This window comes from Haliotis rubra, unplaced genomic scaffold, assembly GCF_003918875.1.
Source record: "Haliotis rubra isolate DU_JTF1 unplaced genomic scaffold, ASM391887v1 Scf259, whole genome shotgun sequence".
NCBI classification, from domain to species: domain Eukaryota; kingdom Metazoa; phylum Mollusca; class Gastropoda; order Lepetellida; family Haliotidae; genus Haliotis; species Haliotis rubra.
Window position 1 is genome coordinate 598,912 of NW_025766658.1, and position 26,911 is coordinate 625,822.

A 26,911-nucleotide genomic window follows, 5' to 3' on the forward strand; every position below is an offset into this window, starting at 1 on the left:
TTTCTCTCGTTTGTAAACAAACACATATTCATAATAAGAAGAGACTGGCCTTAAGCAAGCTTTATGAGCGCTCTTCACAATGTTTGATGTGGTTACATATATATATTCTTCCACAACTACGGCAGTAGGTTTATGACAGTACATAGTTTTAGGATATTTTCTCAGTGAAACTAAAACATTCTATCAAAGATGTTTAATTAGATGTGTAGACTCGTCAAAAATAAAAGAGTTAAGAAATATGTACAATATATTGAATGCACGGTGCAAGATGTGACGAATTGTCACATCTTTCTGGCGTGTCAGAGGTACTATGCTATACTATGGCTGGACGCATGGAACTCTGGGTAGGAGAGTGAGCAAGATTGTTGTCAACTGTTGCATAAACAACATTCACTCTACCTAACAGTGTGGATTCTGCAGTATTTTATAACCTAGAGGAACACTATTCATTGATACAAGCAATACAATTGATTATAATATCTTCTGATGTTTATTAAATAATGTCACATGTAATCATGGCATCTATGTCAACAATCCCTTTCATTGCTGCTAGTTTTACAATCAGGGTAAGATCTTCAATTTCATTACATATTCTAACATCTTATCCATACAATGTTCTCCATATAAGTGTCAAAGGCACAAACATCAACTTCCACCACATGTTAAACATGTTATGTGTTCAACGTTATCCAACATTGTCAAAAAACATAAGCATCGATTTCACTTCCTGCTAAACGTGTTGTATATACATATAACATTCTCCATATATTGTCGAGAGGATAAATATCAATGGCTATTGATACAGGAATATACGCCATAAATAGAAGTAACATGCTTCCTTGTATTAATTGTAGCTTGATATCCACAGTTTGTACTTTTGACAATGTATAGAAAATATTATATATATATGTATATATATATATGTATGTATGTATGTATGTATGTGTATTTGTTAGTGTGGCAAGTTGGACAATGTATAGATGTATAACATGAAATAGAACCTATCAATGTAAAGCATCATATATAAAACATGTAAAACATGAAGTGGAAATACAAATTTTGACAGTCGTTGTGAACATCTGAAGAAATTGCTGATGTGCCTTTGAGAAATATTCACTCACTCATGTCACAGCTCCTTCACTGCCACTGTTGACATCTCCTTCACTGCCGCCGTTGTTGACAGCACCTTCACTGCCACCGCTGTTGACATCTCCTTCACTGCCGCTGTTGACATCCCCTTCACTGCCGCCGTTGTTGACAGCACCTTCACTGCCACCGCTGTTGACATCTCCTTCACTGCCGCCGTTGTTGACATCCCCTTCACTGCCGCTGTTGTTGACATCTCCTTCACTGCCGCCGTTGTTGACAGCACCTTCACTGCCACCGCTGTTGACATCTCCTTCACTGCCACCGCTGTTGACATCCCCTTCACTGCCGCTGTTGTTGACATCTCCTTCACTGCCGCCGTTGTTGACAGCACCTTCACTGCCACCGCTGTTGACAGCACCTTCACTGCCGCTGTTGTTGACAGCACCTTCACTGCCGCTGTTGTTGACAGCACCTTCACTGCCACCGTTGTTGACAGCACCTTCACTGCCACCGCTGTTGATATTAGTCCTCTCAGCGTTGTTGTTTGGGCCTTAGTTTTTCAAAGGCAATACATGTATTCCTTGTAAGGATCCATCCATTGAACTCCAAGGCATATCTACCTCATTTTATATTAAACATATATCTCTCTATCTGATGCTGTGTTTGGTTTGTTGATTACTTGTACAGGGTCAGGGATTGGTTTCCAGTATTTCAGAGACTGCCTACACTGCCACAGGAAAGGGTCATATTACAGTACCCATATTTTTTTTATTGTTTTATTTGTTACATCAAGCATTTTTAGAAACAGAAAAAAACACACCAATAATTTCAAGTTACAGAAAAAGTGAATGACCCAAAGACCAAAATTTACTGAATCTGTATAGACTCCCACTCTTAAGTGCTGTACATTTGGAGGTGGAATAACACTTCCTTCCTTCATTCTTGAACATCTGGAGCAATTTTATTTGCTTGGTATCTGTATGTAAAACCCCCCAACTTTTTGCAAAGAATCTTTTCCAAGTGTCTTTTTATATCAAATAAAGCAACACTCAAAAAAGTTTAAAACTTTAAGACTAAGATTATTTAATCTTCATGTTGATATACAGTGGAAACCTGATCAGTAAAATTTCAAGGGACTCGCCAAAATTGTTTACTTATCAGGTATTTTACTTATCCAAACTTATAAAAACCTGCAAGTGACAACCATATGCATGTATATGTATGCATATGTAACAATGAACAACTTATCAGGGCTGGCCTCCAGTTGTCAGTGTATTGTCAACTGCATGACGCCAGCGAGCTGTAAGTAGGATGTTTGTTTGACTGGAGACTGACACGACTGCCCCTCATGTCGGATTATGTGGTGATAGCTAATTTAGTTATCCAGTATCTTTTGTTAAAGGTCACATGCAACGTAAAACACAACTTTGAAGATTCTGATACCTTTCGGTATGGACTAACCAAAACAAATCATCAAAAATGCAAATTCAACTTATAAAGTTGAAAAATAACGCGATGAAAAAAAACGCGCGAAATCGGAGTTAAAACGATTCACTAATTTTCCCCAGACTTTTCGGGGGGAAAACTGGTTTCAACAGCTAGGCTGCGCTCATAGCACGTGCGCAGTGAAATAGGTTCTCGCAACTTGGATGCGGGCTGTCCGGTGAATACTCGGTGAAGGCTTTGGTGTGAGCTATTTTCCTAATGTTTTGTTGATATCTCACAGGCGCGAGCTTTTTATATGTTATGACAGTAAATAAACTGTTTATATAATTTCATTTGTCTATTTCACCACACGTTCTTCTTACCGAGTCACTTTCTCAGTTCGATACTTAAAAGCAATGTCATTATTTAGCGTTGACACAATTTCTAACTGTGATATAGATATGTCCCTGTCACAGACAAAACTCAATGTCTTGTTTTATTGACACCTGTGTGTCTGCCTGCCTGTCTGCTAATGACAATATTTAATACACAGCTGCTATCACTGACCACATGTAATTTGAACTTAACACCAATCAGGGTATACACCATAAACAAAATGCATTGATTTATGGCCCGAGTTCGGTCTCTGTTACATTATGTAATTACACAGACAGGCAGGTGTGATACTTGAACACATGACATGTTATGATGTCTGTTGATTGCAAAACGTTATACACAAAAAATGAGCATGTATTTACAAAACCCAACATCTCTATATATACACACACAATGAGCCGTGAGGGCGGCATCTGCTAATGAACCAGCCGTTACACTTGAGTGCACACCCACCCGCCCTGACTGGGTTCGGTATCCCGGCTGCTTCGTTTCTTGGGAAGTAAACCCAAGTACCCAATATTGCACTTTTGATTTGCGATTGTACGCTTATAATTTTGTTTATATGTTTTTTCATAACCAGCAATGTATATTATATGTCATGAATAAGTGATAATTGTGTTTTAATTATGTTTGTTTTTTTGGTTGCATGTGACCTTCAAGTAATTTACTTCCAGGGACCGTGAGAGACGTTTAGTTGAGCGGTATTGTTTACTTATCCGAGTTTCGTTAACCAGACTCTTATAGTGATAATTAATGAAGAAATTTGCCGGGACCAAAGAAAAGTGTTTACTTATCCGGTCTGTTTAGTTAAGCGGTTTTCACTTAGGCGGTTTCCACTGTATTTGATATCCACACATCTTGGTTGAGATTTTCTATTTAACAGTCACAAAGATTCTGTGGTTTTGTTGCTTTAGATATCCATACATTAGCAGGTCAAAACGCTGTGGGAAAAAGACGTGAAACAAAGGATGATGATGATGATACATTATGATCATGTTTTATCTGTGGTTGAGATCCACGGTTCAGCGTCTGTCAGTTCCATCCAGCCACTTCTGTCTGTGAGTGAGTGAGTGAGTTTAGTTTTACGCAACACTCAGCAAATTTCCAGCTATATGGCGGCGGTCAGTAAATAATCGAGTCAGGACCAGACAATCCAGTGATCAACAACATGAGCATTGATCTGCGCAATTGGGAACCGATGACGTGTCAACCAAGTCAGCGACCACCCGATCCCGTTAGACTTCTGTCTGTAATCACACATACCACAGACACAAAGTAGTGATATATTCTCATTTATTCCCTCCACTGAAAGCTCAGATGTTACATTTTGGCTACATGTTACGACAATATGAGTAAAGCTACACCAAAATATTTTTGTTTTACAGACGAGGTTAGCTTATACAGAATACTAAACAGTAGTTTCTTAAAATATGTTTATCAAATGGTATTGCTCAGATTACATTTAACAGAGTATTATTTCTGAGCAAAATTAATTCAAATTCAGCATACATCTTATTGTTTTGTTTTCTGGCTCTTACACTGACAAAAATGATGTAAAACAAGAGACTTGATAGTTTGAAGTGTAACATTTATTTGTTCAGAAACATCACTCGCAATGATAACACGGCAACAGAAACTGCCTGCAGCGCCCACAGCTGTAGTACTTTCTGTAGTTTCATATCTCCGTGACAACAGATGAGGAACTAAGTTATTTACATGTTGGTGATTCACTTTCTGATATACTTCAGCTAATGTCTCTCCGTTCACATATATTACTTGACAACACAAACATCAAATTCTTAAAATACTCAATTAAAATTATGGAAAATATATTTAGTATTATTTACTATATTAGCTGTAGTAAGCACCTTAGGGTTAGCAAATGACCTTGGGGTGCATATAAAAACCATATAAATGAAAAACATGTATTGTCAGAGATCAGGGTAGTTAAACAACATTTCAAACAACGATGAAATCAAAAGTTTGATAACAATTTACTAGGCAATAATAATATACACTGGGCAACTTTTTTTTATGGGAGCCACGGATTACCTCGCGGTATCGCGAAGAGCGTTATTGCAAGGGATGACTGTACCTCTATCACTTTTGTAACAAACAGTTGTAGTTCTGCTCAAGGAAATATTGACTGCCACTGATGATCATGGTAGGGGGGTGTTCATAAAGATTACTTGGATTGTTTACAAGTTGGTCTTGAGGTGCTTATTGGAGCAGGGTGCGGAATATAGCCAATGTGGTTAAACATAAGGATTTTCTGCTTTAGTGTAATGGACATCTGTGCCAATGCACAATGCCATTTCTACAAGAACTAACAGACATTATATTGCATCAATGATGCTGAATCATGATGACGTAGATGGAGATAATGGGGGAATATTTACTACAAAAACAGTCTTAAAAAATATAACAGTAAATACTTTTGAGGAATCCAGAAAGACACAGTATTAACAGGCAAAGTACGATTCACTGGCAAGATAAACAGTATATACGACAACTGAATTAGACAATATACAAAATACTGGGGCAAAATAAATTGTTTATCTCACAGGGTTATAAATACAAGTTCTACTGTCTGAGGTGTATTGAAATACTACTGTGTACAAAGATTTCTCCATGTTCCGAGGAAGGTATTGGCAAAGCGTTGTCCATGACTTGGCCTGATGCAAGCTGGCACACACTGATGAGATTGTCATCTGAGTCTGGCCAGTATACATACTGAGACACAGGATGATGATGATGATGATGATGGGAAGTCTACTTGGCCAGAGGAATACTTGGGTAGTGGCATCAACAAGACAATAACTAAAATTTCTGGAAATATCTGGATTTTATTTACAGATATTGACATCTAAAAAAATCTCTGGCTCGTGTCACATGTCTTGAAAACTGCACTATTCACCTGGCAGAGTGGTCCAAAAAACTTGCACATATCAGGTTAAGAATTGTGGTTCTGTCAAAAACACAAAATACTGAACAAACACATTGAATTCTTATATCAGGTGTAAAGCCAAGGATGTTGACACTGTCACAAGATGTTATTTTAGTGTATGGTTCTGATGAACATACAACAGAACATTTAGAGGATAATAAATTACAAGGAGGTTTCAACGTGTCATTATTAAAAACACAATATTAAGGTCAGTGATTGAAGATATTGGCACATTAATCACACTTCTGCTGGTATAACAATATTCTGCCCTGGAGCAGAGTACATAGCACCGTAAGCAGGTAATGTGCCTCGATATAAGTGTCATATACGGTAAGCCGACTATTACTTATTACTAGTACATTTCTGCCCTATTGAGACTCTCTCTCTCTCACTCACACCCAGTGAGCGTATAGATGTATTACAATCAAAATACTCATAAGGCAGGCTAGAGGATTTGGGCCCTAAAATGATGACTAAAATATAGACTCTCTATGGACTTGGAAGAGTCAGCCTTGCCATGACATAATACTGGATTTTCTGCTCTATTCACTGATACGATTGCAAAGGACATGCCAAAAGTCCAAATGACACCTGTCAAATTCTGTCATGTGGATATCTAGAGTACACATAGTCTACATCCGAAACCATCCATGTGGTAACTGACAAAATGGCTGTCAGGCAGTGTCTTTGGACAAATCTTACTGCATCAGCAACAGACTGACACCTCGTAAGGATAGGGTGTGCCAAGTCACATGATAAGAAAGTAACTGTCACAGAAGATGTCACTGGCCTGAACATGGCGTACAAAGACTAACACTGAGCGTGGATGAGACGATCAGCTGATCATCGTACTCCAAGGAAACCCTGGATATATAGGGTTCATTAGGTCATTAGCCAAACTGATGGCCATACAAAAAGGGAAACAGGACAAAGCCTCTACTACAGACACACTGTAGGCACCTGACACTAGATAGACAGATTGGTTGACAACACAGTTGTCAGCTGATAATACTAATAACCTATGTTGTTTGTCGCCAATAAATATTTAAAGGCCCCGGGGACAAAATAAGGCACGGGGGTATACAAGGATCTGGAAGGGATGGTGGAGAGGTACAAACATCAGCAGTATATAATGGATGTGGAAACGATGGGGATGAGATTGTTGTGCTGCATCTAATGTAAGTCTGTGGGAAGGAAGGGATGGTGGAGAGGTACAAACATCAGCAGTATATAATGGATGGGGAAACGATGGGGATGAGATTGTTGTGCTGCATCTAGTGTAAGTCTGTGGGAAGGAAGGGATGGTGGAGAGGTACAAACATCAGCAGTATATAATGGATGGGGATACGATGGGGATGAGATTGTTGTGCTGCATCTAGTGTAAGTCTGTGGGAAGGAAGGGATGGTGGAGAGGTACAAACATCAGCAGTATATAAAGGATGTGGATACGATGGGGATGAGATTGTTGTGCTGCATCTAGTGTAAGTCTGTGGAAAGGAAGGGAGTAACACCAGTACTGATACGATATACAGTAAACTGTGGTTGTAGCAAACTCAAAGGGACAACTAAATTAAATTTGTTATTACCAGTTTATAGGCATTTCAACTAAAATATACAGCAAGTGGCTGTTTGTTATCAGGGTGTTTGATATGAACATAGTGTACTGGCTTTTTGTCTCGCCAAACAATTGTTTGGCCTGATCTTTATGTGATGATTAGACATGATCGATTAATCGTTCCAACCATCAACATAAGATCCTGAAAATGTTAAATTGGTCATCAGTCATTTCAGCACTAATTTTGAATGGCCATAGATCCATACCTTATCAGCCTACAGTTGCAGCACTGAGATCTGTGAAACAGGCCCTATGGTATTGCAAATATTTAGATAACACAGGGTCAACCAAGGCACATCAGCAGTAGGCAGTAGGGCTGACAGGATGGGTGATGGGGGACAGGGTGGGGGACTCAGGAGGGTGGGGGATGGGAGATTATGTGGAGCAACAAGGATACGCCTGATGGTGGAATATATAGAATCATGGTTACATGTAGGGGATAGGTGGGCCAGAAATTTTGAAAACATAAATTTATTTCAGGCCCAAATAGTTAAATTTGTAAAAAACCCTAGCAGTTTAACATTAATTTCATGACCCTCCCTAAACACTGTCCATTTTGTTCATGACCCTCATCTCATGTCACATGACACATTCCTAATGGTCAGGTACATGCTGGACAGGATGGTGTACAGGTCAATAAGGCTGGTGTACATGTCACCTAGGTTGTCTGGTGTGCATGTCACCTAGGTTGTCTGGTGCACTGGTAGATTCAGCAAAATGGGTACACATGTAAGAAATATAATACTTTCCTGTCAGACAGATTAGAACCAATTTGATAAGGCAAAATAGGCACAGAAGTGGGTAACTGTAAAACGGTTTGGGACAAGTTGTAAGAAAATAGCACGACTAAGGCACAATAACGGGCATAACAATAATTTGACTCAACAACATGAAATCCTATACCATAGATAATAACACAGGACAATGGTTCAACATGTAAATATCACGCAACAGATTGTTCATTGACTGGTATTCTAGAAGTAATGAAAGATACAACTGGATAGAACAGTGAAAGAATCTACGTCGAAATGACCCTTGATGAAAGTTGTCTGCTTCAGTAACAGATGGAGAGCTTTCCATTTTCATTAATTATTTCATTTGTTGGTTTACAAAAAATTTGGCCTAAAATTCAGTGGAAAATGTCAGAAAAAAATAACAAAAGCAGTTTTCAGTTTTTAAATTTGTACTGTTACAGCTGTATCAGCAAGGTATTAGAAGATATTTTTTGATGGAGGCATTATTTTTCACCATACACTTGAGAACAGTTGAGATTAAATCTTGTGTTGTTTTTTCTTCCTGTTTCATCCAACTGTAAAACAGAGTTGGCTCAAAAGATTTTGTCAGAAGTCATTTTAATTTAAGTTTTTTTTGTAATGGTTGGTCTCAAAAACCAACTGAAAATACAATGCCTGACAAAATCTGCAAGTAAATAAATAAATGCAAAATAACTCAGTTTTAAGACTGGTTATAAAGACCTATTCATGTTCTCTAAAGTCCTTATTATATAGTACTGGATTAATTTGTGACATTTATTAGGAATGGAGGGTTCGTAGAGATCTAGTCATGTATATCATAAATATCATTGATCTAATCATATACATGTATATTTAATAAATGTCATTAAGTTCAACAATTGTCTAAAAATGTAAATATAATTATTGTACACAATTATTTCATACACCCAAATAATTTGTCATAAAGTGACAATCTTCCTTCAAAACCTAAAAAATATGAATATATAAATACAATGTATTACTCAATAATAATATAAAATACATGGTTTTAAAATAAATGTACAATGTAAAAGTGACACAATATATATTGGTATATACACAGATATAACACAGAGCTTTTTCAACAAACAATATATGTAGGTGTACAATAATATTTACACTAATTCTACATGTGGGTGTGAACATTCAGCTGAGCACCTCGGGGTGCCAAGATAGGGCTTCACCAATACTCATGATGGAACCAAACCAGGTTCTACAGTGTAGTGAGCTAACACTTGGACCACTGGACTACCACCCGACCTGAAACACAAACTGGGGACACACTATTATAAAGTTGACTTAAGGATCTCGAGGTTTGACTGGTTGTGAAATAGAAATCAGATTGTGCTGCTCGATATCTATTTTTGTAAATAATTCATTCGGGAATCGGTTTACTGTTGTGAACCTTCAAGAATTCAACCAAGTGTTATTTTATTAAAATCGTCACCAACTGAATCACTGTTTACACATTAACATGATTTCAATCAGCACCCTGTTTCTAGGCCGGGGTACAGCCATGGAAGATAATATAATATGTTTAATGAAAGCGCCACTCACTCATTCATCAATCTACATTTGATCTAATCTACAGTGTGACTACCTTTACTTTTTACACTCAGTGGGTTTACTTCAACACTATCATAACAAAATGGAACACAAAGTCTTTGGTGTTAGTGAACATAAGTGGCATGGGTTGGTGAGTTGAATGTTTTAAGTGGGATGTCTATCTGACTGAGGAAAACAACTGATAAAAGCTGTTAGACAAACATGATTCAACAGGATATGACATTTCCCCACAGTTTGGATCAATTCAGAAATGGAATTTGGCTACTTACAACCCACTTCAAACTTTGTTTTTCCAAATCTGATATTTCCCTTGCATATGTCACATGTAAGTGGTACAGCTACTACTTGTTAGCTAACACGAAGAGAGGACCCTCCCTGTAACTAAGCTAGCCTCACCGGTGATGTTTATATGGCACTGCCTTTACTATTATGATGTCACACTGATGATTATGATGAACAAACTATAATGTTGTACAGAAAAGGCCAAATCTAAAACTCTCTGCTATTCCAAAAACTTGAAATACACTCTCTCTTTTGCTTTCTATTGTGTTTTCTACCAAAAATGTATTTTCATTTTAAACTTTACATTCACAGTAATTGTGCACTTTGTAATTTATCATAATTTATACATATCCTGATTTCAGTAGCCAACCAACCATTAAAAACAGCTATATCAATCAGAGATGGTTACTGTGATTTGAAACTTCTGATTGACCAATCAGAATTGAAACAAATACGAATTCCTGGCAGAATCAGGTTTAACACCATGTTACAGAAACTATATATCCATCATACCACGTCAGGTCCATGTTGGATTAAAGCCAAAGTGATGCATATCTTAGGCATTACTTTAGTGAAACTCATGAGTGGGTATATAATGCTACAAATCAAACAACATGAATATGGGATTCAAACCCATGATCACAGATTCCTGGTACAACAAAGGGACACAATTGTGTGAACTAATGTGTCTGAAATGCCTGGGTACTCAAGTGCCACTACATTCATGCTTGATAGCAATTAGCATCTCTTGCTGAAGAAAATGAATTTCTTTATCATTCTTCAGCTCAAAACTAAACCAAACAGTATGACATATATCTTTTGCAGTAGCAAAACTTTGTAATATAGTTCAAATGTCTGGGTACTCAAGTGCCACTACATTCATGCTTGATAGCAATTAGCATCTCTTGCTGAAGAAAATGAATTTCTTTATCATTCTTCAGCTCAAAACTAAACCAAACAGTATGACATATATCTTTTGCAGTAGCAAAACTTTGTAATATAGTTCAAATGTCTGTGTGTATAAGGCATTTGAAGCATGGACTGAGAGTTAATCTTACAAAGGTGACGTTTTGTTTGACATTTTAGTGTTGAAATTACAGAACCTCAACACACAACTGGGTTTTTAATGTGGAAACAGACATAACATGTTGTCATGACGACAAACTGGCTTCCTGACATGTTTTTTTACATCCTACATATTGCCAATCAAAAAGCCATATTTTATATCAAGTACGAATATTTATGTTTGTAGGGTTAAGTATCAGTTTAGTGTTTCAAAAATGCACTAAAGAAATGACAGCTGAATTTACACTCTGAAGAAATAAAGCCAGGGCTGTCGTATATGGCAGCTACAACCCCGTTTACACGAAGCTGTAGTTGTCGATGAAGACGCCAGACTGATCCCTCCCAGGGCTGGTGTCACGCTTGCTGCCAGACTTGATGAGTCGCTTGTTGTACATGCTACCCCCGGGGTAGAGGCGGGGCCCCCTGGCGCTGTGACTGTGGCCGTGAACAGGGACCTGGAAATAACCCCAGAAAGGTATACTTGAGAGTAGCATTACATAACAGGACATAGACACTTGTAGACAAACAGAAACATTTTCAGGGAAAATCTAGACATGCATAAAAATTTCTAAGGTAACAATGAATAGTTTAAATGATAATTTCTTAAAAATCTAAATTTACCTCTAACAAACTTTTGTCTGTACTGTCTAGATTGGCCTCATTAAACTGACTGACTGAGTTTGGTTTTACGCCGCTTTTAGCAATATTCCAGCAACATCACGGCGGGGGACACCAGAAATGGGCTTCACGCATTGTGCCCATGTGGGGATTCGAACCCGGGTCTTCAGCGTGACGCTTTAACCATTAGGCTACCCCACCGCCCCGGCCTCTTTAAAGGATAGAATCACTATACATCCATGGGCTTAGACATTAGGCTTCAGTCCTGCCTTCTAGGCTAGGGAAAACCCAGTCACAGTTAAAACATTGAAAAACGTTACTGTAACTAGACTCCTCACTGCTCATGCTCAGATATATTACAGTCGTTAATAATAACCTCCATTAATCGGACAAGGCCAATGATGCAAATGTGTGTTACGTCAATAATGAAAAAGACAAGTTATTGTCTGCCCTTGCCATTACAGAGTTCTCTCCTTTTCCGGGTACTCGATCACTAGAAATAGGACTCGATTCCAGCTGTACCCGACCCGGATTCGAGTACCCGAGTACCCGTCCCAGCCCTACCCTGAAGTACCTATGCATTGTAATACTTTGTGCCACAGTTGTAGGCCTGTTTTGTGAATGTATGTGTATATAAATGTACTGTAATTGTTGTTTGTTTATGCTCCTGTCAGCCACAAACCGTTAATCCTCACCTACAGAAGTACTGAATATGCCAATTGCATGTGCATGAAGGCTTATCACTCTACATAAAGGACTGCAGTAGCCTGCCTGCAGTGAAGTTCATCAGTTATTATTTATATAGTTTGCAGTTATAATCTACTCTATTTTTGTGAATGGTTCGTTTTAATTATCAATATCCTGGTGTGTCAGGCTGTGACTCCAATATGTCTGTATGTGTCTATATTTGAGTATGTCTCTCTGTGTCTGCTTACATGTGTCTATGTTTGAGTGTGTCTGTGTGTCTCTCTGTGTCTGTGTCTGCTTGCATGTGTCTATGTTTGAGTGTGTCTGTGTATCTCTGTGTGTCTGTGTCTGCTTGCATGTGTCTATGTTTGAGTTTGTCTGTGTGTCTCTCTGTCTGTGTTTGCTTGCATGTGTCTATGTTTGAGTGTCTGTGTCTGCTTGCATGTGTCTATGTTTGAGTGTGTCTGTGTGTCTCTCTGTGTCTGTCTGTCTGTGTTTGCTTGCATGTGTCTATGTTTGAGTGTCTGTGTCTGCTTGCATGTGTCTATGTTTGAGTGTGTCTGTGTGTCTCTCTGTGTCTGTGTCTGCTTGCATGTGTCTATGTTTGAGTGTGTCTGTGTGTCTCTCTCTGTCTGTCTGTCTGTGTCTGCTTGCATGTGTCTATGTTTGAGTTTGTCTGTGTGTCTCTCTGTCTGTGTTTGCTTGCATGTGTCTATGTTTGAGTGTCTGTGTCTGCTTGCATGTGTCTATGTTTGAGTGTGTCTGTGTGTCTCTCTGTGTCTGTCTGTCTGTGTTTGCTTGCATGTGTCTATGTTTGAGTGTCTGTGTCTGCTTGCATGTGTCTATGTTTGAGTGTGTCTGTGTGTCTCTCTGTGTCTGTGTCTGCTTGCATGTGTCTATGTTTGAGTGTGTCTGTGTGTCTCTCTCTGTGTCTGTCTGTCTGTGTCTGCTTGCATGTGTCTATGTTTGAGTTTGTCTGTGTGTCTCTCTGTCTGTGTCTGCTTGCATGTGTCTATGTTTGAGTGTGTCTGTGTGTCTCTCTGTGTCTGTGTCTGCTTGCATGTGTCTATGTTTGAGTGTGTCTGTGTGTCTCTCTCTGTCTGTCTGTCTGTGTCTGCTTGCATGTGTCTATGTTTGAGTGTGTCTGTGTGTCTCTCTCTGTCTGTCTGTCTGTGTCTGCTTGTATGTGTCTATGTTTGAGTTTGTCTGTGTGTCTCTCTGTCTGTGTCTGCTTGCATGTGTCTATGTTTGAGTGTGTCTGTGTGTCTCTCTGTGTCTGTGTCTGCTTGCATGTGTCTATGTTTGAGTCTGTGTGTCTCTCTCTGTCTGTCTGTCTGTGTCTGCTTGCACTTGCATGTGTCTATGTTTGAGTGTGTCTGTGTGTCTCTCTGTCTGTCTGTCTGTGTCTGCTTGCATGTGTTTATGTTTGAGTGTGTCTGTGTGTCTCTCTGTGTCTGTCTGTCTGTGTCTGCTTGTATGTGTCTATGTTTGAGTGTGTGTCTGTGTCTCTGTGTCTGTCTGTCTGTCTGTGTTTGCTTGCATGTGTCTATGTTTGAGTGTCTGTGTCTGCTTGCATGTGTCTATGTTTGAGTGTGTCTGTGTCTCTCTGTGTCTGTGTCTGCTTGCATGTGTCTATGTTTGAGTGTGTCTGTGTGTCTCTCTGTGTCTGTCTGTCTGTGTCTGCTTGTATGTGTCTATGTTTGAGTGTGTCTGTGTGTCTCTCTGTGTCTGTCTGTCTGTGTTTGCTTGCATGTGTCTATGTTTGGGTGTCTGTGTCTGCTTGCATGTGTCTATGTTTGAGTGTGTCTGTGTGTCTCTCTGTGTCTGTCTGTCTGTGTCTGCTTGCATGTGTCTGTGTGTCTCTCTGTGTCTGTGTCTGCTTGCATGTGTCTATGTTTGAGTGTGTCTGTGTGTCTCTCTGTGTCTGTCTGTCTGTGTCTGCTTGCATGTGTCTATGTTTGAGTGTCTGTGTCTGCTTGCATGTGTCTATGTTTGAGTGTGTCTGTGTGTCTCTCTGTGTCTGTCTGTGTCTGCTTGCATGTGTCTATGTTTGAGTGTCTGTGTCTGCTTGCATGTGTCTATGTTTGAGTGTGTCTGTGTGTCTCTCTGTGTCTGTGTCTGCTTGCATGTGTCTATGTTTGAGTGTGTCTGTGTGTCTCTCTGTGTCTGTCTGTCTGTGTTTGCTTGCATGTGTCTATGTTTGAGTGTGTATGTGTGTCTCTCTGTGTCTGTCTGTCTGTGTTTGCTTGCATGTGTCTATGTTTGAATGTCTGTGTCTGCTTGCATGTGTCTATGTTTGAGTGTGTCTGTGTGTCTCTCTGTGTCTGTCTGTCTGTGTCTGCTTGCATGTGTCTATGTTTGAGTGTGTCTGTGTGTCTCTCTGTGTCTGTCTGTCTGTGTTTGCTTGCATGTGTCTATGTTTGAGTGTCTGTGTCTGCTTGCATGTGTCTATGTTTGAGTGTGTCTGTGTGTCTCTCTGTGTCTGTCTGTCTGTGTCTGCTTGCATGTGTCTATGTTTGAGTGTGTCTGTGTGTCTCTCTGTGTCTGTCTGTCTGTGTTTGCTTGCATGTGTCTATGTTTGAGTGTGTCTGTGTGTCTCTCTGTGTCTGTCTGTCTGTGTCTGCTTGTATGTGTCTATGTTTGAGTGTGTCTGTGTGTCTCTCTGTGTCTGTCTGTCTGTGTTTGCTTGCATGTGTCTATGTTTGGGTGTCTGTGTCTGCTTGCATGTGTCTATGTTTGAGTGTGTCTGTGTGTCTCTGTCTGTCTGTGTCTGCTTGCATGTGTCTATGTTTGAGTTTGTCTGTGTGTCTCTCTGTCTGTGTTTGCTTGCATGTGTCTATGTTTGAGTGTCTGTGTCTGCTTGCATGTGTCTATGTTTGAGTGTGTCTGTGTGTCTCTCTGTGTCTGTGTCTGCTTGCATGTGTCTATGTTTGAGTGTGTCTGTGTGTCTCTCTCTGTCTGTCTGTCTGTGTCTGCTTGCATGTGTCTATGTTTGAGTGTGTCTGTGTGTCTCTCTGTGTCTGTCTGTCTGTGTTTGCTTGCATGTGTCTATGTTTGAGTGTCTGTGTCTGCTTGCATGTGTCTATGTTTGAGTGTCTGTGTGTCTCTCTGTGTCTGTGTCTGCTTGCATGTGTTTATGTTTGAGTGTGTCTGTGTGTCTCTCTGTGTCTGTCTGTCTGTGTCTGCTTGTATGTGTCTATGTTTGAGTGTGTCTGTGTGTCTCTCTGTGTCTGTCTGTCTGTGTTTGCTTGCATGTGTCTATGTTTGGGTGTCTGTGTCTGCTTGCATGTGTCTATGTTTGAGTGTGTCTGTGTGTCTCTCTGTGTCTGTGTCTGCTTGCATGTGTCTATGTTTGAGTGTGTCTGTGTGTCTCTCTGTGTCTGTGTCTGCTTGCATGTGTCTCTGTCTCTTTACCCTCAATCATTATCATACATTAAAACGACATCTATACAATTTGAAAAAGTATATAATGTACATGACTTGATTTGGAAACTCAGGTTTCATTTGTTTAATGCGCATTGAAACCTACATCCGTGTTGTGTAGAGCATGATTTAGCTCCAGCTCCCTGTGAGAGACAGCATGTCCGGATGGCAATGTGCCCACACAGTTCTCAGTCTATGATCAGACATGTTTTTGCTGGAGATTACCAGGTCACTACAACATCCTGTTGTTTATCTGACATATCATAATGGTACAGTCTGGGCCACTGAGGGAAATGTTATATGCAAATGACAATTGAATCAGGATATTTCCCTCACCCACATTGTGTGACTGGGTTTTTTACTAGTTAAAGTGGAAAAGCAGTCAATTCAAAGGTGAACTGTTCCGTGACAAAACATTCAATAAACAGGGTAAAGGTTTAATTACTTTTATGTTACAGGCGTCTGATGATAGACTGAGTGACATGGGTTTGAACAGTATACCACAGCATGTCATCTTATACCAGGGTATGTAATGCTATACCACAGCATGTCATGTCATGTTATACCACTGCATGTCATGTCATGTTATACCACAGCATGTCATGTTATACCACAGCATGTCATGTCGTGTTATACCACAGCATGTCATGTCGTGTCATACCACACCATGTCATGTCGTGTCATACAACAGCATGTCATGTCATACCACAGCATGTCATGTCGTGTCATACCACAGCATGTCATGTTATGTTCTGTCATGTTATACCACAGCATGTCATGTTATACCACAGCATGTCATGTGTCATACCACAGCATGTCATGTCATGTCATACAACAGCATGTCATGTCGTGTCATACCACAGCATGTCATGTCATGTCATACCATAGCATGTCATGTTCTGTCATGTCATGTTATACCACAGCATGTCATGTCATGTCATCCTAATGTGGAAGGAGATCCCAAGGTAATGCAGGTCTCATACTGCCACTTCGGGCGTGGTGGCAGTAATGGTGTTGACAAACCTAGAACCAGGATTAGGGCAAACCTGGATTTAAACTCACAGTAATGATTCTGACAGGCCCCTGAAACCTTTAGAAGAGGATGGACTTGATTACCAGAATGACAAAACCTGACATTGCACCGTTCCAAAGCCATCACAGTTCTACATCTGTCGTAAGGCCTGTTAAAGTATGGGAATTATACCACAACCTAAAGCCTAAGTGGATCATGGAACAAGGTCCTCGACTTATTACAGTCCACAATGTCAACAGATGGCATACAGTCTCTTTCTTGAATGATATCACTTATTCTTATCTTTACCACAACACTAGGGAATATAGAAATGTTGGTATTTGTGCATTAGGCTCACACTTCAAGAAACTGGGGATCTGAATGAAGGAATATAATAGCAAAATCGGGTGGAAGCGAACTCAAAAACTTCAAATCTGTGGCAGTATAAAATGTATATTTTTTTGCAGCTAACATTTATGAACAAAGTGTTTCATGATCAGTGTCACTTTAAACAGAAAATAAGATATTCTAATTCAGGATATTGGTTAACATTCCTTGTCAACAAATATAGTGCTTTTGTATTTTAACAAGAATAATATTTTGACCAATCTTGTCACATGTATATTATAGTAAATACATTACAAAATATCTTCTTCAAGAAACATTCAGTAATTACAAATTAGCTTGTGAATGCTTATCTTATTAAAGACATCCGTTTGGTTGCATGTGGACCTCACATCTGAATGAACATTCTGCCACAGTCAGACATTTGAGATGTATTCATTTCGGGAGAAGAGACATTCACCCAGCTACACAACCCTGAAACAGTGTGCCCCAGGGCAACCTGACATATCCCCAGTCCCAGGGGCATTCCTGCACTTAATAATGTCTCTGGTTTCATAGCGTTGTCTACTGCTTTCTGTATTAATGATGTAGAGAGCAGGTTGTGAAGTTATAAATGCTGACTGATTTATTTATAAGATGTGACTTAAATATTATCTTTATGGCAGTATAAATGTAGAAAAGAAATGTGCACAATTATCATAACAACATACTGACGTGTGGTGTAGACATCATTGGAATTTTTTTGGGAAAAAGTCATGAAAAAATGACACATTCTGTGGCCGCTCACGGAGCCATCATTTTGATGTGTACACGGGGTCATCTTGTGGGCACAGGGTCACCATTTTGTTATTGTGTCTGTAGGGTCACCATTTTGTTATTGTGTCTGTAGGGTCACCATTTTGTTATTGTGTCTGTAGGGTCACCATTTTGTTATTGTGTCTGTAGGGTCACCATTTTGTTATTGTGTCTATAGGGTCACCATTTTGTTTTTGTGTCTAAATGGTCACCATTTTGTTTTTGTGTCTAAAGGGTCATCATTTTGAGAATGTGCCTAAAGGGTCAGCATTTTGAGAATGTGCCTAAAGGGTCAGCATTTTGTTTTTGTGTCTAAAGGGTCAGCATTTTGAGAATGTGCCTAAAGGGTCAGCATTTTGTTTTTGTGTCTAAAGGGTCATCCTTTTGAGAATGTGCCTAAAGGGTCATCATTTTGAGAATGTGCCTAAAGGGTCATCATTTTGAGAATGTGTCTAAAGGGTCATCATTTTGTTATTGTGTCTAAAGGGTCATCATTTTGAGAATGTGCCTACTGGTCACGCAGCTGATACCACTGTAGTTCAAGTCCAGTGTATTTGAAAGTACAGAGCCTTGCTTTAGTCTTCAGCTGTATGAGGAATATATTGTAAAATAATGTTTAAGTGTACAATTTATTGAAAATTTATTACCAACCTCTTAACACTGAGTAGCTACCGGAAATACTGAACTAATTACAAGTTCCGGGGAATTAGAGTAACAGAGTCAGGGTTATGTTGTTATCAACACACAGATGGTAATCTCTACCGAACATCGTGTGGTATTAAAACAGTGTTAACTGACTTGGACACTTCTATACAACTGTCATCAACATCTAGTCACTGTCTATACACACACTAAAGAGCTGACGAGGTCTGGACCTGACATCCAACAGTGAAAGGTCATATTAGTCTCACTCTCTGTGGAATCAGAATCCCATGTTTGTCTCCCTGTGGGGATTCAAAGGCACAGTTGGTGCCCAGAATCCCATGTTTGTCAATCACAATGTGTTAGTATAAATGTTAGTTAGAGTGCAGCACACAGAGGGTTATACAGGAGTTACCCTACCAGAGACACGACCGGTGTTATTGGTCTGGTTATACAATAGCCTGAAATACAAATGTCAGGATTAATGGCCTCGAGCTAGGTCAGGTCTCACTGATAAAAATACAATCCATGGTTGACACTTCATGAACACAGATATTGTTTAACATTAAAGTGAAGCTGCTTGTAAACATAATGCAGTACTAAATAGGCATTGTGGTGCACGATGTCATATGCTTGTCATGAACTTGTCACACACTTGTCAAACAACTGTCATGAACTTGTCACATACTTGTCAAACAACTGTCACACACTTGTCAAACAACTGTCACACATTTGTCAAACAATTGCCACACACTTGTCAAACAACTGTCTTACAACTGTCACACCCTTGTCAAACAATTATCACACCCTTGTCAAACAACTGTCACACACTTGTCAAACAACTGTCATACAACTGTCATGAACTTGTCACACACTTGTGAAACAACTGTCACATACTTGTCAAACAACTGTCATACAACTGCCACACACTTGTCAAACAATTGCCACACACTTCTCAAACAACTGTCATGAACTTGTCAAACAACTGTCATACAACTGTCACACACTTGTCAAATAATTGCCACACACTTGTCAAACAACTGTTACTCACTTGTCAAACAACTGTCACATACTTGTACTTGTGAGAATTAACCCTGCCTTTGTCATAATTTGACATACAACTGTTACACTTCTACTATGTCATACATCCATCACTCACTTGTCACATGTTTGTCATGCTCTTGCCACCCATTTTCCAAACAACCATGATGAGTTTAACATTTGTACATAGACTTAAGTTACATTCATTAACTTTCATTCCACGACACTGACCATTAAATGCTTTGAGGCTGGGGTTCATATTACATATCGTCACAAGAAAAACAAATATTCTTCTCTGAAAATTTTAGCCAAAAATTGGATGAAGGAACCGTAACACATTTCAGGATATCCAGGAACAATGATATCTTTGTTTTATTGAATCCTGACACCAAATTATTATATTCCATTTAATATTTTTACAAACAAAACATTAAACTCCACCCACAAAACTATTAAGTAGCCAGACCATATGTGTATGTATGACATCACGATTTATTATAATGGACTTTGTTTATAAAACAATATCAAAATCTAAACTGATATCAAAATGTGGCCAAAAGTTCCCTAGATCATCCCTATCCTGAGAGATAAATCCTGTAAATCAGATAGCACTGGTTGCCAACAGCAACTAACAATGTATGTTATTATATGAGACACAACCACACAGAAAATGTTACATCAAACTGAGGTGTTATACTAGGACCAGGGTATGCGACTAGTTTCTAGGTTCAACGGATAAACAACATCCTCCAATGGCTGTCTCCAGCTGTTGATTACACTACTCTGTTTAGCTGGCATACTTACAACACAGATGCTGTCCGCACAGACATCTTGCTACATTGTTGCCAAGTTCAGGATAAAAAGTTAGATTTTATTGCAAACTTTGTGACATTAAATTGAATAAACCTTCCTCATTATGTTCATGCTTAATCTAGCATGCGGGCAGACTTAATTCTACCAATAAATGAAACATTTTTTCATTGCCCCACATAAGAAATTCCCTGTAAGAAATTACCAGTCCCTAAAAAATGCTCACATCAATATTTTATATTTAAAAAATAGAACTTCCTCTTCCCACCCCCTCTAAATGATAATATAAAGGTCAGACCCAGTGCAAGTGTACCTGTATGTCACAGTGACCCAGCTAAAAGGTCTGTGCTAGAGTTAAGCCATAGGATATATTTTTTCATGATTTACACCACCTGTTTAAATGAAATCAGAAATTTGAACGTGTTCCTACGAAATAAATTTCCAAATTGAGTTTATTTTTCAAAAGCCATCCCAAACAGGAAATAGTCGACTCTAAAAAATATGCATATTTTCAAATATTGAATTATCTGGAATATACTGATGAAGAGAAACTCCAGATTCAAAATTAAATACATTTTTCAAAAGCTATCCCAAACAGGAAATAGCAAACTAGAAATAGAATACTGTATTGAATTATCTGGAAAATGTTGACGAAGAGAAACCTAAGAGCTCACTGTTCTATGGGTGCTGCTGAGAGTTAACTGCCTCAGGGAATAATGAACTGACAAAAAACAAACCAACCACAACACTTATTATCTTCCGGCAATTAAAGCACCAACCTGACCTAACAGAACTCTTTATCAGCCTTGACAAATTCCATTTCCCAAATTTTAAATTGAAGACCTCACCCAAATTACTGCTATGTTCCAGTTCCTTGAAATATTCATTACCTTTCAAACATGTCCGTTGTCCTATTCAAGTTAACACTCTCTTGTTTTAGAATACTGGATATATGATATATATGTTTTCACACAAGCAATCAAAATAGCTGATATACTACAAGTAGAGAATTAGCCAATCACAGAGAGAAAACATTCACCAGAAGATATATTGGAAGACTCTGAAATTGATGGAATAACATAGACAATACAATATGTGGAAAGAGATCATATATGCTACTCATCAATTGATAGGGATACAGGGATGTTGCTCTAAGTCTGCAGCAAATGTCAGACAGCAGCATGTCAAACTAAAACTTAAAAGTGGAAATTTAAACTTTTTAATTCATGTTAATTGTCATAATTACTAATATTACCACTTGATTGTGGACATTAAAAGTTGCACCATCAATTAGGATTACATAAGGAGTGACCTACAGATAAAATATTCTTGTTTTCTTTGCAGGACATTTCAGTGTAGTGGACAGTTCCTCTATCAAGCGTGTTACTCAATCCATCCAAAAGAATAGAATAATAGAACTTTTAGTCCATAATCCAGTACTGATCATGTTTTTATGACCCTTTCAATGATGAGTGGCACATACGTTGGTATATATACATATTCAAGCACATTAAGCACATCAGCTTTTCATTTGTTTGAAATGATTTTCTTGATAATTTCTCTTCTTAATAGAAATTATAACATATCTACATACTGTATATCACCATCTATAGTACGCCCCTGCGTATAATGTGTCACCCTGTGGAAACATTCAATATCAATGCTAATATACCCGTCTATTCTGCCTTTGACCAGGAATAATGCTGGAAGATTACACAGAGTCATATGTGTTCTGTTGACTTTATCTGTGATGCTTGTCACATGAACAACTCCAATACACGACACCATTTTGGTTTGACATGGTGTGACACCAGATTTTGCATAGAAATAAAGTTTGCTTGTGAAGTAATAAAACTATAAAACAACTCCAAAATACACGACACCATTTTGTTTTGACATGGTGCGACACCAGATTTTGCTCTTGAATTCAAGTTTCTTTATGAAGTAATAAAACCATCTAATCTTCTACATTGTACATAGTATTATGACTCCCTCATTCTAGGTACAAGAGCTATATTATAGATGGTCTTACACAGTATATTGATTATCTTAAATGATCCTAAAATCAACATCATGCAAGAAGTTGTGTGGAAGACACAAACATAGCCACCCACACTGTGTGATGGAGGATTACAGTTATAGCAGTTGGTGATAACTGACATGTGAGAATTGTCACTCCATGTTGAGAGGGACTTCCTCTTACTGGTGTAACACAAGATGTGACAGAGGACTAGACCGATTGAGTTAATGAATCACTCACCACCACTTTCTGTGAATGCTTGTCTTTGGTCAATTCATTGACCGTTGTCTTGCGTCCACGGTCTGCCGTGGTGGTTGGGGTAGGACTGTCAATTCGGTTCTTCTTCTGGGAGGGGCTCGGGCTGCGGGACCGACCTGAACAAAGAGGTGAGGTGAGGTGAGGTGAGGTGAGGTGAGGTGAGGTGAGGTAAGGTGAGGTGAAATTGGGTTTTACGGCGTGCTTGAGAATATTTCGCTCATATGACAACGTGCATGCGTGTGTATGTGTATGTGCGGCAGCTTGTACTAGCCCAGACTTAAGCTGGTTTTATAGTGCTAGCCCACTGAGATACCATGCCGCAGTGAAGCATGAATATCCCACTCAGACACATTATACTGACTCCGAGCCGACCAGTTCTTGTTGTACCCATTAATGCCGAGTGCCAGGCAGGGACCAACAAGTACCATATTTTAACGTCTTTTGGTATGACGCGGTCAGGGATCAAACCCGCGACCTTCCGCTCTCCGGGCGGATGCTCTAACCACTACACCACGGAGGCGGTCACCTGAACAAAGAACAACTTCCTTGTGTACAAGAAAAATACAAACTGGTGATAGCATTGTTATAAAGAACGTGGATATAGCAATTTCCTAAATGCTTCAGTTTATATAACAAAATTCTCGAGGTGGTGTTACCAATTGTGTAGAACGAAATAAAATTCTGTATAATGGCTACACCAAATTTCATGCCAACAGACCTACTCTAATACACCTGGTACAGGTAGACACTCACCTCCCACTCTAATACACCTGGTACAGGTAGACACTCACCTCCCACTCTAATACACCTGGTACAGGTAGAAGCTCACCTCCCACTCTAATACACCTGGTACAGGTAGACACTCACCTCCCGCTCTAATACGCCTGGTACAGGTAGACACTCACCTCCCGCTCTAATACACCTGGTACAGGTAGACACTCACCTCCTACTCTAATACACCTGGTACAGGTAGACACTCACCTCCCGCTCTAATACGCCTGGTACAGGTAGACACTCACCTCCTACTCTAATACACCTGGTACAGGTAGACAATTACCTCCCACTCTAATACACCTGGTACAGGTAGACACTCACCTCCCGCTCTAATACGCCTGGTACAGGTAGACACTCACCTCCCGCTCTAATACACCTGGTACAGGTAGACACTCACCTCCTACTCTAATACACCTGGTACAGGTAGACACTCACCTCCCCGGCTCTAATACACCTAATACACCTGGTACAGGTAGACACTCACCTCCCACTCTAATACACCTGGTACAGGTAGACACTCACCTCCCACTCTAATACACCTGGTACAGGTAGACACTCACCTCCCGCTCTAATACACCTGGTACAGGTAGACACTCACCTCCCGCTCTAATACACCTGGTACAGGTAGACACTCACCTCCCGCTCTAATACACCTGGTACAGGTAGACACTCACCACCCACTCTAATACACCTGGTACAGGTAGACAATTACCTCCCACTTTAATACACCTAGTCGGGTAGACGCTCACCTCCGACTCTAATACACCTGGTACAGGCAGACGCTCACCTCCTGCTCCAATACACCTGGTACAGGTAGACACTCACCACCCACTCTAATACACCTGGTACAGGTAGACGCTCACCACCTGGTACTCGCCACCTCCCACACCTGGTACAGGTAGACACTCACCTCCTACTCTAATACACCTGGTACAGGTAGACACTCACCTCCCGCTCTAATACACCTGGTACAGGTAGACACTCACCTCCCGCTCTAATACACCTGGTACAGGTAGACACTCACCACCCACTCTAATACACCTGGTACAGGTAGACACTCACCTCCCACTCTAATACACCTGGTACAGGTAGACGCTCACCACCCACTCTAATACACCTGGTACAGGTTGACACTCACCTCCTACTCTAATACACCTGGTACAGGTAGACACTCATCTTCCGCTCTAATACACCTGGTACAGGTAGACACTCACCTCCCGCTCTAATACACCTGGTACAGGTAGACACTCACCTCCTACTCTAATACACCTGGTACAGGTAGACACTCACCTTCCACTCTAATACACCTGGTACAGGTAGACACTCACCTCCCGCTCTAATACACCTGGTACAGGTAGACACTCACCTCCCGCTCTAATACACCTGGTACAGGTAGACACTCACCACCCACTCTAATACACCTGGTACAGGTAGATGCTAACCTCCCACTCTAATACACCTGGTACAGGTAGACACTCACCTACCTCTCTAATACTGTCCTCCTTACACCTGGTACAGGTAGACACTCACCTCCTGCTCTAATACACCTGGTACAGGTAGACACTCACCACCCACTCTAATACACCTGGTACAGGTAGACACTCACCTCCCACTCTAATACACTCCTCCTTGTGACGAGCGTTCCAGGCCTTGAGTTTGCAGGCCTTGCTACAGTAGTACACCTCCTTGCATCGTGTACAGGCCGAGAGACGGACACCGACTGACCGACCACACTCATAGCAATATTTCAGCAAAGGTTTTCTGTAAATCACACGGACAACTTGTGATTAATATCATTATACTTAGTAATGCCATTCCAGTTCCACCATATGATAATAACAATCTTAAATATAAATAGCTAATAATGAAAAGATTTAAAGATTGCAATAAAATACAAAATTTCATATCATTACAAAGAGGTAATATGAAAATGTGTAAATCATTTATTTAACTTTTGATTTGCTACCTTTTTGCTCATTTACAGGTTCATTTTAATGATTGCATTTGTGTGAATGTTAAAAATATGTTAAATATTGAATTTTTGTGGAGGAAACAGCCTGTGGTTTAGATGGATTGGTCAGTATTCTAGACTAACCTTAGGCCAATTGCATAAAGTATCTAGGTTCGTAAATTTTGGGTATGAGTGAGAGATGCACTCAGAACAGTAAATCTGATTTTCTATCTTAATAGTAAATAATATCTGAAGCATGCAAAAAACTACACCCTCACAGCTACATCTATGTGGATAGTTTACATATTTTGTCGTTTTAAGTGCCATGGCATACCATGAGTGTTTTTGGTTATTGTGATTGTGTACTTTAGCACAGTTTGTTTACTTTAGCACAGTTTGCTATTTCCACTTAAAGTGGTAAGCAATGAAACTGTATCATTTTAGAAACCCATCATCTGATTTCCTCAAGAACCCATGCATGAATTATTAACACCAATGGTCGAAGTTTTCTCAGGCTTCAAACATTTACTGATAAAAGCCATCAGGAAAATGAGACACTGTATCAAAGTAGAAGCCTATATAATGAGACTGTATGTGAAAAAGCTGCACATCCTCTCAGTAATACCTGAAAGTGGGAACGTGAGTGATCTCCCTTGAAATTACCAAATATTTTACATTTTCAGTTGTGATAATATGTCATTCACATGCACCTGCTTCCAACATAATAATGATCATAGATGACGTTTCAAGGCAAAGCCACAGTTACCTTAAACTTAAAGCACATGACCAGTTATCAATGGTATGATTATTACATATTCTAAACTATTGCCATTATATGACCATGAACACAGTATAAAAAGCTATATTTGTTTCAGGCATTAGCAAGTCTACTACAACTCAGCTATTTTCTATCACTTGCTGAATACACCAAGCAAGCATATACTGTAACTGATAAAATATCTGCCTTGACAACAATTTGCCTTACCAACCCAGAACCATATACTTACTCATATGTCAATGTTAATAAAATTATTATAATATCAGAGAGCTTTATCAGTATTAGCCTGTTTAAATATATTTTATTCTGAAAAGAAATTGTTAAAATCTACTGATTATTAATCAATTAATGATTAGCCATTTGCATAAGTTGGTAAGAATATGTTAGGAGTGATACCTGTCACTGGGTGACATCATCCCCAGTATTGTAACACCAAGGTTTACAACCAATATATACTGAAGGAAATAAATAAGGGATCACATGAAAGCACAAGTGTTTCTTTATTTTTTTTCAGGTTTCTTCATGAGTTGTGCGATACAAAGCTTGTGAAGAAACCTGGGAATAAAGCAACACTTGTGCTTTCATGTGATCCCTTATTT

General features: G+C 39.4%; 2 protein-coding genes across 2 annotated transcripts in view; one reads left to right on the forward strand and one right to left on the reverse strand.

The window, feature by feature from the left end:
- Nucleotides 1-1,095: 1,095 nt before the first annotated feature.
- On the forward strand, nt 1,096-1,741 carry LOC124279925 (proline-rich receptor-like protein kinase PERK2; the record flags this gene model as incomplete). Its single annotated transcript, XM_046715804.1, has 1 exon — nt 1,096-1,741. A coding segment is annotated over one exon (549 nt), but the record flags the coding sequence as incomplete, so codon positions are not given.
- Nucleotides 1,742-5,740: 3,999 nt separating this feature from the next.
- LOC124279942 (ankyrin repeat and MYND domain-containing protein 1-like) overlaps nt 5,741-26,911 on the reverse strand; it is a 47,878-nt gene continuing 26,707 nt past the window's right edge. The window contains exons 15-17 of the mRNA XM_046715822.1: nt 25,190-25,344; nt 22,792-22,925; nt 5,741-11,613 (exon numbers count right to left, since the gene is read on the reverse strand). Coding sequence (XP_046571778.1) covers nt 11,455-11,613; nt 22,792-22,925; nt 25,190-25,344 — 448 coding nt within the window. The 3' untranslated portion in view covers nt 5,741-11,454. The remainder of the gene's footprint in view (nt 11,614-22,791; nt 22,926-25,189; nt 25,345-26,911) is intronic.